The sequence below is a fragment of the Neodiprion pinetum genome, chromosome 1, assembly GCF_021155775.2.
Source record: "Neodiprion pinetum isolate iyNeoPine1 chromosome 1, iyNeoPine1.2, whole genome shotgun sequence".
Lineage (NCBI taxonomy): Eukaryota > Metazoa > Arthropoda > Insecta > Hymenoptera > Diprionidae > Neodiprion > Neodiprion pinetum.
In genome coordinates, this window is record NC_060232.1 from 5,821,620 (window position 1) to 5,837,291 (window position 15,672).

The window sequence follows — 15,672 nt, forward strand, 5'->3', positions numbered from 1 at the left end:
GGAAAATTTATCCTACTTATTCTTAGTTCACACATTTCGTCGTAACGAATTCGATCTCAGGTACCTAACAAAAATTCCAGAAGATCGCGGCGCATCTTCGAACTCACAAGTTTCGTCTTCTACCCTTTTGTTCTCTCCGAAACGCGTGTATACCACAATTGACTGTGTCGAAGAACCTTCCGACAGATAAGGCGAAGTGACAGGATGTCAATAACGGTTTGACGCGTTCGCGTCACCAGCACAGTAGCGAAACAAGACGCAATGGTTCGTGGTATAAAGAAAAATTCCACTGTCTGTAACCGGTGTACAGATATCGTATAAGACAGTCTGTGTGATACTAAATTTGGAATAAATATACTGCACGTAACGCGATACGAATACGTTTTGAAAGAAATTTCAACTCCCGTCGATTTTGCTTGGATTTTTTTTTTTCTCACATTTCTTTCCAGGGCTGGAAAAATGAGTTCTATTTTTATTTATTGCATCGATCAATAGGAATCGAAAACAACGGTCTTTGAGTAAAGATTTCCTTGGGAATTTTGCTTATTGTTATCGGTACAATGAAATTCGAAATATCGTCACAATCTGTTGTAACTAATTAATTATCGTGTGATTTCTTTCGATTGGGCGTGAATCTTGGGGCTTACTTTGTTGTTGTATACGTCCAGGTAGTTTGGGGCGCTGAATATTGTTATTAGGGATGGAAAACCCGTCGTCTGCGATTTGCGGTACATACGATATCCCGCGTCCTGCGCCTCGTGCGCCCTTATGATACTCAACAGGTTGTTGTTCTGGAGGAAATCGCAGCAGGCCGCGTAGCTGAAAAATATCAAGGAATATTATACACGTATAGGTACACTATTACAGAAACTTATTGCGCGGCTTTTTTTTTTTTTTTTTTTTTTTTTTTTTTTTTTTTTTTTTTTTTTTTCTTATCATCCATATCTTGGCAATTTTTTCTCGCGATAACAAAAACTGCGTCATCCGTGGTAAATTGTGAAATTTTGCACCGAGGCGTATGATGTATGTATAAGGAAGAATAATAATAAAAAAAAACATTTTTTAAAAGTATCTCGCGAAAAGCGGTTCATCCTCTGGGATTTCGTTGGAAAAAGTTGAGGTGACATTCAATTTTCCCGTGGCAAGTGTGACGAGGTAGAAGCGCAAAGTTAACTTTCTAATCGCGCAAAGTTAATTCTAGAACCTATTTTCGAGTGAAACAGTAATATACATGTATAATATATAACATTGGGTTATATATTGTATAATTTATTTGGGAGAAGCGAGGGTCGTGGTCAGAAAAAATATACGACGGTGAAAAACGAAATACATGGGGAAGAAAAAATAAAAAGAATAAGAAAATCGCATAACGGAGAACGAGTGTTGAACAAGTGAGTTCCAGCCGAGACTGACATTCGTCATTCGATCATTTACCCCTCTAATCATTCGATGAGATAATTTATACGCTCGATGGCAATCGGCCCAAAAATCATTAGCGCCGCACTACGGAAATAATGAAATGTTTTCTATACACGTACATTATAAATATATATCAGGGTGACCTGGAAATGTCAGGGAATTTAAAGGGGTTGTGGAAAAACTGGAATTGTCAGGGGATTATTAATTTGTTCATGGTAAAAATGGAAAATATCAGCTTTCCGTCATGGGAGTTAGAAATGATTTTTTACGGTAACGAGTTTACTTTTTTTTCGTCGAGAAAACAAATTGGCTTAAACTGACTTTATTTTGTACCCATTGTAATTTTCTTCAATTCGAATTGAATTTGAACCGAATATAGAGTCAATAAGCTGAAAGGTTTAGATTTTAGTAATTTACTGGAACTGGGAAAACTAGGTTTCAATTTTTTTCAAATTTTTTTTTTTCACAAAAATAGCCTTGCCCGACCATCTCTCGAAACGATCCTCAATTCCATAGTATTCGCTGTTCGCCGCGTAGGCTCTTTCGGTTTATTACCGCGGTTCGTTCTTCGTTCAATGAGACGACCAGCCAGCCCTCCATGTACACGCCTGCCTATGTACCGTACGCATACGTGTATGTGTGTGAAATCCATGTACGAGGACTCGTTCGCTCGGACTCTACCGCAGTCTTCCTTCGCACGTCGCATCGTAGTCCACAAGCTCCGCTAACCAGAAAAGCTTCTCTCATATACGCGAATGCGAGACCCGAGCTTTAGTGGCAATTTCGTAATGGTGTCTCTTCGTACGTCTGTTGGCACGAAAAAACTTCGTCCCATTTACTCGTGTGTCATATCAGCAGCTTTCGCAGGAATCGCCAGTCACATCGAATTACCGCGCTCTTTTTCAATCCGATTCGACGCCTTCGAGATATCGCTTTGCAATTAGATCTTCGTTTCCAATCAACTCTCCGTTCGTTTCATTCGCGAATTCTTGCAACAAACGAATCTTCCTCGACGAACTTGTTTCGTTTCTCAAGTTTTCCTCGAGGTTCGCGTGTTGCGTGCACTTGGCCCAGATCTTGGATATCGTTTTAATACCTCGGTTACATAGAAAAAAACGGCGAGGTTATCAAGACACGCGGGATTTGAGGGAGGAATTTTATACGTCCCCGGCACTCTGACGTTAGGTCACGCGGTTATTCGACATCGGGCCGAAATCCCGTGATCCACTTCTCGAGATATGTACTAGGACGCGTATAGTATATTTTATACATACCTATGTATATCTACGCACACACGCGCACAAACATATGAATATATATATATATACATATGCCTATGTATGTATATATATATATATATATATGTTTTTTCTCCGTTCCTTCTTTTTTCTCTTTGACCCTAGAATTTCGCAAGGTTCCAAACGTCGTCGTTCCCTTAGCGAATAGAGTTTCGCGAGGTGATCCCCCCTCTCCCCCCACTCCCGCATCCCTCGGGACTTTGCGATATCGAAAAGCTTTGCTCATCTGTAAAAATTCCCTTTAACCTCGTACGAAAAGTGAAAGAAGAAATCCCGAAGTAAAAATCAAGAGACCCGTTTGCAGATTTTATTTACGTACAAAACGTGTCTCCTCAGTGAAAATATATTACGATCTTATTCGATTCCCGTCTCGTCTGTCTTTACGAGTCGAATTCCTTTCTTTCACGAGCGTTCAGAATTTCGTCTCGATATTGTGAAGTTCGTGTCGTTTCAACGATTCTTCTTTCTTTTTGCTTTTAAAAACGTTCGATGAAAACGTTTGAAATAAAATCTTCCGATTTCGACAGGTGGGTTAAAAGTTTTGTAACGACAAATTTTCTAACGATGTAATACGACACACATCGCCGGGACTTTTTCTCGACCTGTCAACCTTTATACACGCCACGAATGGCGAGGAGGGAGAATCGATTTTGTTCTTCTTCTCCCTCGCCCTCCGCCTCTTGTCCCTCCCTCTCGTATCCTGTTTTTTTATTTCCTCAAGTTTTTCTTCTTCTTTTATTCATCCCTTTCTTCGCGCTCTTCAAGGATCAGCTATACGGACGTACGTTGGATGCCTGCCGGCGGTGGGCAGAGAAGCCTTTAAACCCCCTGCGATCGGAGCTCTTCTGCCATTTTTTTCGTCCTCTTTCTTCGCCCCAAAATTATTCCCACTTTCGCACGTGTCACGTATATTCTCCGCTTCTACCCTTCAAAACATACTTCAACCTATCCTGGCGGCAAAACACATTTTCCCTCGCCGACTGCAGCTAAGGGTCGCAAGGATGCGCGACCCTTTCGCGCGGAGTTTCGGATTATCGAGAACTTTTCCCTCGAGCTTTGTATAAAAAAGTCCTTGCAGCTAACCAAAGAATTTCACCTTCGGTGTACGTCCTTTAGTTTTATCCGCAGCTCCCGATCCAGCGATCGTACAGGTTATACTCTCGGGGTTTCTGTCTCCGTTGTCAAGATTGAAAGACAAGAATCACGGATTTTGCGCAGTTCTAGATTACAATTGTTATCATTTTTTTTTTCGCTTTTTATAAGCATAGAGTAAGGAATCACAGAGGAGGTGAAAATTACAACCAGCATACAGTATGTTGTTACTCACCTGTAAAAGTACGAGCAGCCCCTTACGCTGTTGTGTGAAAAATGTTCGGCGTTCTTTTCATTGCCAAAATCTTCCAGGGGATCCGACCAGAGTAGATCGCACATCGGGCCGAACGCCGGTGGTTCTTTGAACCTGTCCAACTGAAAGAAAAGTTTCCAACCCTCGGTTAAAAAAGTTTTCAAACACAGGGGTGTATAAATAGATTGAACAATGATGCCGAAAGAGCGCGAGCGTACAATTGTTTTGCCATAATTTTGAATTTTTTACGAGGAACGCGCGCGAGGCGAGGCGAGACAGACGTTACGCCGAGAGTGGTGAATACCCAGGGAGGAAGTGCGAAGTACGATCCAACAAGTAGTTAGTCGGTTAGTTAGTACCAGACTTAGATTGGAAGCCACATGTGGCATTACGTGCGGTACGTTCTATTATTAGACGGGAGGTTAGACCAGAGACGAGACAGCGTCTGGGTTCGACGCATCTTCGCGGGCACGTCCGTCTCCTTCCGTATATCCTTTTTCGCAGCCTCAAGTTCGAGTCGAGTCGAGTCGAAAGAGTCGGACGCGAACCGAGCAGAAGAAAGTTCACCGAAAGTTTGCCCTGCGTATGCCGAACTTGAAAATACTTTGATCCGACGGTGCGGTTGGCACAAGAAATGTTCTTTAAATATAACCACGATGTCGCGGTATTTTATTAATTCTTTTTCTTTGAAATCGATACGCCAACTTTGAAGCACTCGTTGAAATGTAATATGAAGGAGGAAGAGGGAGAAGCTACAAAACTTGAAACGAAGGCCAAATTTTTCATTTTATTTCGTTTGTAAACAGGAAGTCGTTACGTGCGTTCAAACAGATCTTCGAACCACTATAAGGAAGTCGGATTTGTAACGAGCACTCGTCTCCTATTATTAGCGTCACGTACCCACTTTAACCATGCGGTGCATCGGACGCCGTACGCGAGGGAAATTTTATTCACGTTCGAATTCCGGGCCTATTTTTAGCCTATAAGATGACAAGAAATTGTTCGACCAGCTGGTCCGCGATATTCTCCCAGGCAAAGGTTATAAACCAAGTCCGGATCGCGTTTTTTCGCGTGCAAACAGAAAAAGATGAAAAAGAAAGAGGAGGCTGCTTTTTAAAGGTATACAAAATATACGACGAGGCAACGATCCGGGGAGTAAATTTCGAGTGATTTTTCATCTGCTTGGTTTTTTGTTTATTTGTGATTTGGTTATTTCTATTCCCTTCGCTTTTCTTCGACGATACCGGACTATTTTTGGTCTCTCTGTGAATTCGATCTGCAGACGTTGTTTTTTCATCAAGTAGAAGGAAACCTTTCTGTGCGCAACCTTAGACACTGTAGCCGGTATAAAATAAAGTATTTTCAAACTCGCTGGAAGCTTAATCTGCCCCGAGCTGAAAACTCTGTATCCTCTGTGAGTGTGTTATTTTCTTTGTGAAATGAAGAACGAGATGCGGCCTGGCGAAGAAAGCATAATGGAAGTGAGATCTCTCTCTTTCTCTCTCTCTCTCTCTCTCTCTCTCTCTCTCTCTCTCTCTCTCTCTCTCTCTCTCTCTCTCCGTGGAAAAAGTACCTGTGATAAATAAGGAGCAGTTTGTGATCCGAAGTAAGAAGATCGCGTCTAAGTTTACCGCAGGACTGGAAAGCAGATCAGAGGCTCGTGATTACACCTCGGCACGGTTGCTCTTTTCCTTTTACAACGCGTATTTTTAATCAGCGTTATTTTAATTTCATCGTCGGACAGCCGAAGGATCCCGCGTCTCGTCTTGCCCGGCACATCCTTAAGGTGTGTGGAACACAGTGATATTCGAAGCGCCATTTCATCCCGAGAGACGTGTATTTCCACCCTACAAGGCTCTCAGGACTCTTTGGTTTATTGCACACCTCTCAGGATTCTCGAGGTGACGGTTTTACCATTTTACTACCGTTGTCAAGAGCCCTTCTCTCCCTGACCCCCTTATACCCTCTACTTCTTTTTACACGGGCGTAAAACAACCGGGATGTACGACAGTAAGAAGAAAGCAGGTATCCCGGTTTAATCCAACTAACCTCTTGACTTTCTCTCGTTACTCTTAACCTTCAATTAGCCCTTACTCTCCCTGGCTGACCGTTGCACACGTTTTTTATCCCTCTCAATCCCACACCACCCTTACGCTTCTCCTTTTTCTCCTTCGCGATTTTCATCGGCAATCGCGTAGCTCCCTCTGCAGTAGCCGTCGTCTATTTTGAAAAAATTTCACCGTCAATATCGAATTCGCAACGATCCAGAATCTCGGTCTGAACAAAGTATCACGTAACGAGTCTTACTCGAGGTAGAACGCGTACGCCAGATTTTCCTCGAAAACTGAACGCTCTGTACCTACGATACAGGTTATATCTACCAACCCCGTATCCTCCGGCCATCCAACCAGTTTATCAGGCCTCGCTGGTTCGCCTTAATCGCAGTAGGCCTCTTTGCCGTTTTAGGAGCTTCGGTTACAGGCGTTTCCGTCTGGGTACAGGTATCCGTACGCACGGTATATTGAAGGTAACTTTGTGTGCCGTTGGTGCAAACTTTTGTGGGTAACAACCGGCGGGGAACGCGAAGCTTTTTAAGCATGAACGCCAGAAAGTCTCTTGCCTGCCCGCCTTACAGTGAACGTAATTTAATGTCGTGGCACCTGCCGGCTCATTTCCCTAATGGAATGTTACCTTTTGAGAATAAGACGATGCTTTCGACTTCGTTCAACGGAGGTTGACGCCACCAAGTTTGCGATATCGCCGAGTCGGAACTCGCGCCGTTCGTCTATATCCATTCACTTCTTAACGCGTTTTGCACTTTCGTTTCGGGGCCGATTTAAACGACTTTAAGACTCTCTACGCGGCTTGTTATCACGATGGGCCATCTTTGAAGAAGATATTTTTCAGACACTGTACCGGTCGTATCGGATAATTGAGAAGAATTCGGTACAAGGTTTCGATGTTCACGGACAAAGGTTACTCGGAATGTGCCCGAGTCACCCGAGGCGTTTTCAACTTTATAGACATTTCGTTCGAGGCAAAGGAAAACGGTGGCTTGAAAAATTCTCTCGAATCGAGTACAACGCGAACTCGAGTCAACGGACTTTGATGTCGTTTTTCACAGGCATTTTATGATAATACGTAGTACGTATTTTACGTTCAGCTCGTCATGAGAGTACAAAACGTTCGACGATTCGCCTGCATTCCGAAGGTGGATACGATGGAACGAATGTGTATATAACGCATAACGTACCGAACAGAATTCCGACCTGTATTCCCATCGCTTTGTTCATTCTATCCGAACGCTTCAGCTGGCAGAATAATGCGTTAAACTGAACGTGGTCGAGGTATTTCATGATCAAGCGCCTGACAAGCTCACCGCACGCTTAATACAATTTTCAATTTCCTTCGCCGCATTATCCGTCTCTCTCGGCATCACGGTCATTCCATCGAAACGTGGTTTAATGTTCATTCGTTCATTTTTTTTTTTTTTCCAAACACGCTTTCGATTCGTATCTCAGAAACTCTTTTGCACTCGCGGTTAATTTTCATTGCCCCCACGTCGATTCACCGATAATATACCGTCATCGCAAAACGAAACGTTTCGGGCTTCCGTGTAAAACAGAGGTGGATGAAACGGTTCGTAGAATTATCTGTGTATACCTATACGTGATGTAACGCGAATCGTATGTATTTCACAAAAATCGCATCTTCGTTTATCACCGAAAAAAATTCCTCACCAGCAGTTTATCTTTGTTCTAATCTACATATTATGTATGAGAGCGGCGTCGATTATCACCGTCAATTTTTTCCTCTCAAGTAGCATCGGATCAATTTCTGAGCAGTGTGCATCGAGATTCGAAACCCGCGAGTCGCGACAATTTCTCGCGAGTTTAAACCGCGAGTGCGGCAGGTCCTGTACTCAGCGGTAGAATCCGAGTCTGATTACTCGAGTACTTAGTGCAGGGTCGAGAGGACCGCGGGTATTTATCCTCAAGTGTTTCGAATAAAGGTGCGTTAAGCAGGGCTGTCAAATGACCGGAAGTTCGTCGCCGCCCTCTTACCGACAAAGCAATCGCTACTTCAAAGGTACGTCGCGTCACAGGCATTATTATACGTCTAATACTTGCCGTAATTAGCGTGTTCTGTAAAGACTTAGTGAATTCTTCATCGCTCGGTTCTCTCGGGTATCGAAGAAGTTCGATTTTTGAACGGGCAAGATTTTGTTGCCGAATCGTCCGGAAAAAAAAAAAATTGTCGGTTCCATTATTTTAATAAATTATGTCGCGCAGTTTGATCAGCTTTATTCGGTTTAACGTTGAAAACGCGTATAATTTCGAGTTTTGTATTATTTCGCGAACGATCGAACATTCGGTCCGAAGTTTTACGTACCAATGCAAATCGGCGAACACCGGTCGCCAGTTTGGATTTTTCGACTCGCCAATCATTCCCCGCAAATTCCTTCCCGCGCTTTTATGGAATCTATAAGAAATATCCAATTCAACCGATCGCAAAAGTTTTACCGACGGAGGAACGTAAATTATAGACTGCGATCCTTACAAGACTTGATGATACGCGTCAGAGATCCTGCAGAGAGTCTCCGAACCTCTTCCCTTGATCCTCCGACAAAAGCACCTTGGGACCAAAAGTCATCAACTTTAGTCTCTCGGTTAAACCCAAGCGTTATTTAGACGGGCTAGAACCTGGGGATTAGGGGGGTAAGCATGGGTTGAGGAGGGGGCAAGGCAACGCCGGTTGAAGCCGTAAGAAATCAGGCAGCGGAAGGAGGACAAGGGTGGAGGAGGGTGGCGGGGACGAGGAGAGATAGGCAAAGGGCGAGATAGATAGAGAAGGAAATGGAAATGTAAAGGGAGAAGGGAAAAGGAGATCGCAAGAGAAACGGAATAATTGTATTTCTCAAGGTCCCTGCATAGCCGGAGGGATTCGGATAATCGTGCAAGACGAGGGATGAAGCGAGGGCCTCCCTTTGAGGCAGTAATACGTTTCATCCCGCGTGAACGACGTTACGTACCTTTCTCAAATTTTCACGGCCAGAACTCGCCTACTGCACGAAATTGAATTACACGTACATTATTATATTGCGTAATAACGAACAGCACGGCACCACACCACACGGTGACGGATACTTTTGGAAAAAATATTTGCCCGCGGTATGTCATTAAACTCGGTCAATTTTTAACTTTTTTCCTTTCCTTTTTCTCCTGTGTCGTTTGCGCGTTGGGAAATGCGGATACTGCGGTTCCCCTCATTTCGCACTTTGGCATATACCTATGTATACATCATATATATATACTGGGGGTATCGAAACTGTTTGTTTAGAATTTCCGCGGAGCTGCTGCAGGCGGAAAGATGTGAATTTGAAGTACAAGGTTCGCTCCTCGATTCACGGCACGTGACGTGTTACGGGGTGAAAGACGGGGGTCGGTATATTTTTGCTTTTTACGTTTTTTTTTTTTTTTTTCATCTTTTTTCTTCTTCTACCCCTTGATTGTGAGTTATGCGGTACGTGCCGCACGATTTCCTTCGAACCTTTATTACCGATGAAAAATTCAAGATCCTCGAAAGTTATGCCGACTCCGTTTTCTACCGCACATTTCGCCCAGCTGCCCGCCCGCGAAACGATTGCGTTCCGTGTTTTGCAGAAAAGTATAAAAAAAGACAAAAAAAAAAAGACATACGCATACACACACATGCGAATTTATCCAGAAAATAAAATTATCCGGCTACGCAGATTGGTCGGATGAAGTCCGGGGAGTTTTTTATTTATTTTTTTTATTTTTCAGAAATGTACATCCGCGATTGTTTTCTTTCAAACAAATAAACCCCATGTATATAGTACGTATACAGGTATGTATATATATATATAAATACGTAAGGTATTTGACAAACTTATCCTGAGGTAAAATTTCATTGCATTGGAATCAAAACTTTCTCCGGTACAATTTTGTTACAAATCCAGTCAATGTTTATTTTATCAGAGAATATTTTTCCTCCAAGAATAACTTAAACATTAAGTTGATCAGGTATGATTTGTCGATGCACAGTCAATTCTCTACCCGAGGGTGTACTATTGTTGTTGTTGTTGTTGTTGTTGTTGTTGTTGTTGTTGTTGTTATTATTATTATTATTATTTTCCGATTTGGGGGAAAAAATTTTCATCGCGCACGTAAAGTAATAGGATGAAAGGTATTAAAGCCGGACGAACACAGCGTTAGCTACACCCTCGCTAATTGTACTTCGAGTGAGTTCGTGTTCTCTCTTTGAAACTAATTAGACTGTATTATTGGCGCCCCTTTACCTTCCTTCCATCCTTATTCTACACTCCCGACAAGTCATCGTACGTTGCACGTCGCGGAATTACGCAATTCTCCCGCTGCGGAGGTACAGATGCAATTTGTAACTCTCGCGTTCGAGAAAGCAAGTTATTATGTATCTACCGTATTAGCAGGTGCACGTTCATTGAGACAATTATACATTTATACGATGTGATAACTGCTCATTAAATTTCGACTGCAATTATACGTTACACCTGGAGTAATGTTTCTGTCGAAATTTCACAATCTCACATTGTATGTAACAGTGTTAATTGGCAAAATAGGTGAGAACAAATCATGAATACAGGCCTACTTGTACTCGTTACTGTATTCAAACCGACCGAATTTATTCAATTTAAAAAAAAAACAAATTCCTTCTCTCAGCGCATCACCGTTAAATGTGATAATCGTAAATAAACCGCAGCAGTTCCCTGTTTAAAGTAATTCATTGAAACAAAAAAAAAATATTCATCTAGAAAAGGTTCGGTTTCACGTACATACCTATAGAATTGTGTCGGTACGTATATGCACGATTAATTATCCGTCATGTCGTGTAATTATTTTTGAAGAATTTTGCGTTAACAATGTTGCGGCTAGAGTTAGGCCGACGCCCAAAAGTCGGTGGATTTCTTCCTCGCGCTTCATCTCTTTCGAGTTATCTTGTCCGTCCGACTAGCGCGTTTGTATTCATGTCACTCGGCTGCTCGAGCCAGACCCCGACTCGCGCATACATCGGCGGAATAATACATTAGCATTAGCCGCAAGTGAAACACGCGCCTGCCTGTGTATAACAGCCCAAGTTTATACTCAGAGCCGCGACCTGCACGGTGGTACATCATAGATCATCGTAGATTCGCCTCTATGTATAATTCGCAGGCCATATCGCTTTGATGGGAGAAGGTATTTTTTTATATATGTATATATATATATATATATATATTTTTTCTTCCTTTCTCTTTTTCTCAAAGCCGATCGGTATACCGATCTCCGAACACCAAGCTGTACCTACCTAGTAGGTATATTTTTTCCCGTGTAAACATCTCGTTGTATAACCAAGTAATTCGCGTCTTTGGAACGGAGTAGAAGGTAACGAGTGAATTTTTTTTTTTTTTTTTTTTTTTTATTTCAACCTTTTGGTAGATTATAGAAAATGCGACGACAATGTTTCACGGTGACAAAATTAAGAAAGAAAAAATTTAAAACGGAAAAAAGATTTTTGAACAGAAACACGGTACGAATTTTTATTTCGATTTTCTCGTAACACTTGAAAACATGAATGACATCTTTTCGCGGATTGTAGAATGAGACAAAGTAGCGCCATCCTCGTACTTGCGAAGCTTAAAGGCAGGTGAAAAGCTGACTTATTTCATTACGCGGATCAATACGAGTGACAACATTATATAAGGTCGTTTTATCGACGCTGTTGTCAGCACTTACTCTTTACGTACAATCAACCGTAAGTCCGATGTGCAGCAGCAACAGCAGCGACGGTTGTAAAAGAGCTTGCCATATATATATATAATACGTCGTATAGTCCGATCTTAGTTACACGGAGGTGTAATCTTCCGTTTTCCCAATAAACTCTGCGAGCCGGTTGCAAAACGTGTGAAAATATCACGGCGACAATAAATTTAAATCGAAATATACATTTGTATGAATAAAAATAAAGAGAGCGTAGGAACAGCGAGAGCTTTTCACGGAATCAGTCGCCAGCTCTTACAGTTCGGTTATTCGTTCAACCGGACGGTTGTAAACTATTCATAACGTCGCTTATTGATTCCCTAAAACGTACTCGTTTGTAATCAAGGACGGACAGTCAGCGTCCAGGCCTTTTATCAAACTGTCTTTTTTTTTTTTGGAGAGGTACAGTAATATTGATTAATAGGTCCCCAGTGAATCATTATTTTTTTGGAATCAACACCGAAACGAGATTTTTTTTGTATAGAAATTTGACGTGTCTATTGATCAACGTATCGTTTGTTTCTCCCTTTGTCACTCGCGTCGCTAGTCATTGGCGCGTAAAATTTGATTAGAAAGGAAACCGTGTCTAGTTTTGATTTCCAAAACGTAGTCACGCACTGGAAACCTACCAACGAACACTACTGTACAAGGAAAATTTATTGCAGAAACGTGACGACAGGAGAGGGAAAGAAATAAAAAGAGGCAAAAACGAAGTTCAGAGCTTGTGCCTGCGTCGCTCCATTTATCTAGATAATGATTTTTATTAGTGGTAACGAAGCCGTGATGCGATTGAAAAATATTAGCTTATACCGATGTCACATTATTCCTTCCTGCAGGATGGATTATATCCAGATGCGGGTTGCGTAAGGTTATTGAATTTTGGCGAGCTTGTACAGATGAGTGGAATTTAAACAGAGTTAACCGGAAAAAAAAAAGAAAAAAAAAAGGTAGAACAAAAACAGTAGAGCGGAGAATGGAAATGAATAAACTAATCCCAGGGACAATTAACCGATTTTGGAGATAATAAAATATCGAACTTGAGGGTTCGGTATTACGTGTAAACGAAACATCGCACGACGACGAACTTTTAAACGAATGAAACAGGAGAAAAAAGAACTACAGAGTAACAGGGAATCGCAAGTACGAAGAAAATCTTGACACACGATATGCACGTGAATCGATTCTATTCCCAGACTGTAATCTAATGAAAATCTAATCTCAGCATCGATGCATGACGCGTGATAAGCGAATCTAATTGCAAGCATCGTTGATGCGCAAGAATATCTTGTCGTCTTTATTTCACCGATATCAGTTATTTATAGCGTTCATATGCTTGCATACAGCTGCGATTTATAAGCGACTCTCGGGGATATTTTAAGAAAACGATTAACGTTACGTCTTGGTCACGTTTCCAATGCCCGTCGTACGTTACGTTTAAGCATTTGTTTACCGCGAGGCTGCTGCGCAGCGAATTCAGCAATGAACGATAATTTGATTCATTTATTATATATTATTTATGTACACCCGCCTGAGACGCGACCCTTCGGAGATTTTTCTTCGTTAACGAGATCTTGCCATTATCGATCGAGGAAAGTCGCACCTGTAGCGAAAAAGATAAACGACGCAACGCTTGTACCTTTGCACGTAACTAGATGTGTACGTGTGCATAATTAGGGTGTTTTAGAAAATAGCAATTTGCCATTTTTCACCAACGGCACTCCCTAAAAAGTTTGTTCGGGTTGAAAGAAAGATTTTGTGAAAAGATGAGCGTTCCACGTCACGTCGAAGATCCTCCCTATTAGATTTTTCGGTTTTTTACAATTTTTGAAATTTACCAAGTGAGCCAAATATTTCTTCTGCCGCTCACATCAATCAAAATATCAATTTAAGCCGCAAAGTAAACCCACAGTCGTAATATTAAATCACCAGACGATGTTGACGAAGTGTGTTTGACGACTTTTTCATTATTGATTCAACATCATTTTTCGAATAAAAAAATTAAAAGCTATTGCTTCATTCGTTTTATTTGGCCCGAAAATAGGGAAAAAATCTGCCACCGTCGTATAACCAAATAAAAAGCATTAAACGATAGTTTTTAATTTATTTTACTCGAAAAGGGTGAAACTTTTTATTTTTCAACTTGAAATTGACTTCGGCACATTTTTCAACCAAGCTAAAAATCTGAAACTGAAATCATACACTGTTTTTTCGTCATTATCTATCGATTTCAGGGGTGGGAAGTATACCTTGGAAATTAACGAGCACCCTAACGTATGTAGGTATGATACAGGCACAAAGGGGACTACGGATTCTAAGGGATATTTCTCGCGAGACTTTCTTCACCGTGCTTGAAGAGGCGCTGTTAACCCGATTCGCTTATTTCCGCGAGAAGAGATACGGGAAATACGAAGGGGCGGATGAAACGCGCAGGGGAAATATTCGAATGCCGTGGCGTATTTGCACACGCGTCTTATTTACATGCGGCCGTCGAGAGAATTGCCGGCTACCGCTGAGCGATTTACTCTTTTTTTTCTTTCTTTCCTTTTTTCCTCACCTTCTTTCATTTTCACTACATTGCGATACCGCAATTGTATCACGCTGCAACTTCATCGCGTTAAAGTTGTCACCGGTTTGCTGAACAGATAATCCCGAGTTCTTTCCGTAATCGGAAGCATGAGAATCGCCACCTGGGCACGTGGATCGCTGATCGGAGTAAAACAAGTTTCGGACTTACTAATCGCGACGTGCCGTGTATAATATTATCACGGGGGAAAAAGTGACCTAGTAGAATTTACAATTAGGTAGGGAAAAAATTCAAACCCACAGATGTTGGAATAAAAGAATTTCTTCGATCGAAGTGCGGGCGTTGAACTTTGAGAGTTAGCGTTATGTAATCTGAACAATTATCGAGTCGTTGCAACGAGTAGAGGAATAGGTGGAAATGAAGAAAAGGGAAAACGCGGTTCGCAAAAAACTGCAGTAAGCGCGAGGAGCTTGAGGGAGTTATTCTGGGAATGGGTTCACCCGGAGGAGAGGGGCTGGAATGAAATCGGGCGTTCGTGTGTGAATTTAACATGAGGTACGTATGCGTGGCGTGAGCCATAGCCGTAGCCATAGCCGGAGCCAAAGACATAGGTAGAGCCAGAGCCAGAGCCAGAGCCAGAGGCTGAGGCTGAGGCTGAGGCGTAGATGGTGGATCAATACAGCAGGTGGTGGCAGCACGCCGGGCCCGCCACGTTCTATCTACACCCGCGCCTCTGCAGGCCACTCTTGTCCGCCCCTGCCGCCTCCTTCGACCGAAACAATATCCGAAACCGAAGTCAAAAGTGCCGAGAGTTTCGACGAGTACTCAGGCGGGAGGCGGGAGGAGAGAGAAGGAGAGAGAGAGAGGGTGAGAGTGAGTGAGTGAGTGAGTGAGTGAGTGTAAGCCTCTTGAAATCATTGCCTAATCGGCAGCAGAGAGCGGCATTTTGAAGGGCTCGGGTTTCAGAGTTTTCTTCATTTCCTTCGTTTTCTCAGGACTCTTCGAGTCAAAGCGCTTTCAATTTCACCGTTATTCCTTAATTTTTCGATATATATTCAAATCCGATCATGTAATTTCATTTTACTCTGTACATATTATGTCCACCTTGTGTACTAATTTCTTTCACCAATACTCTGGCAGTTTCGTAATATCGAGTTTTTATTCATCCGTTTGCATTAATTATGATTGTTGTTGTTGTTATTGTGATTTAAGCAAAATGTTCAATTGTCAGTTCAACGTACAGCAATTGAATCAACGAGTGGAAGGGATTAAAAATATGGAAGGATCAGA

General features: G+C 42.1%; 1 protein-coding gene across 11 annotated transcripts in view; it reads right to left on the bottom strand.

Annotated features, from left to right (window-relative positions):
- LOC124222080 (serine/threonine-protein phosphatase 2B catalytic subunit 2) overlaps positions 1–15,672 on the bottom strand; it is a 116,334-nt gene that overhangs the window by 23,760 nt on the left and 76,902 nt on the right. For all 11 annotated transcript variants that reach the window (XR_011177109.1, XM_069135938.1, XM_069135957.1 and 8 more), the window contains 2 exons: positions 4,045–4,184; positions 648–819 (listed from right to left, as the gene is read on the bottom strand). Coding sequence is in view for 10 of the 11 variants with exons in the window: in XM_069135938.1 (XP_068992039.1) it covers positions 648–819; positions 4,045–4,184 (312 nt within the window). In the remaining variant the exon portion in view is untranslated. The remainder of the gene's footprint in view (positions 1–647; positions 820–4,044; positions 4,185–15,672) is intronic.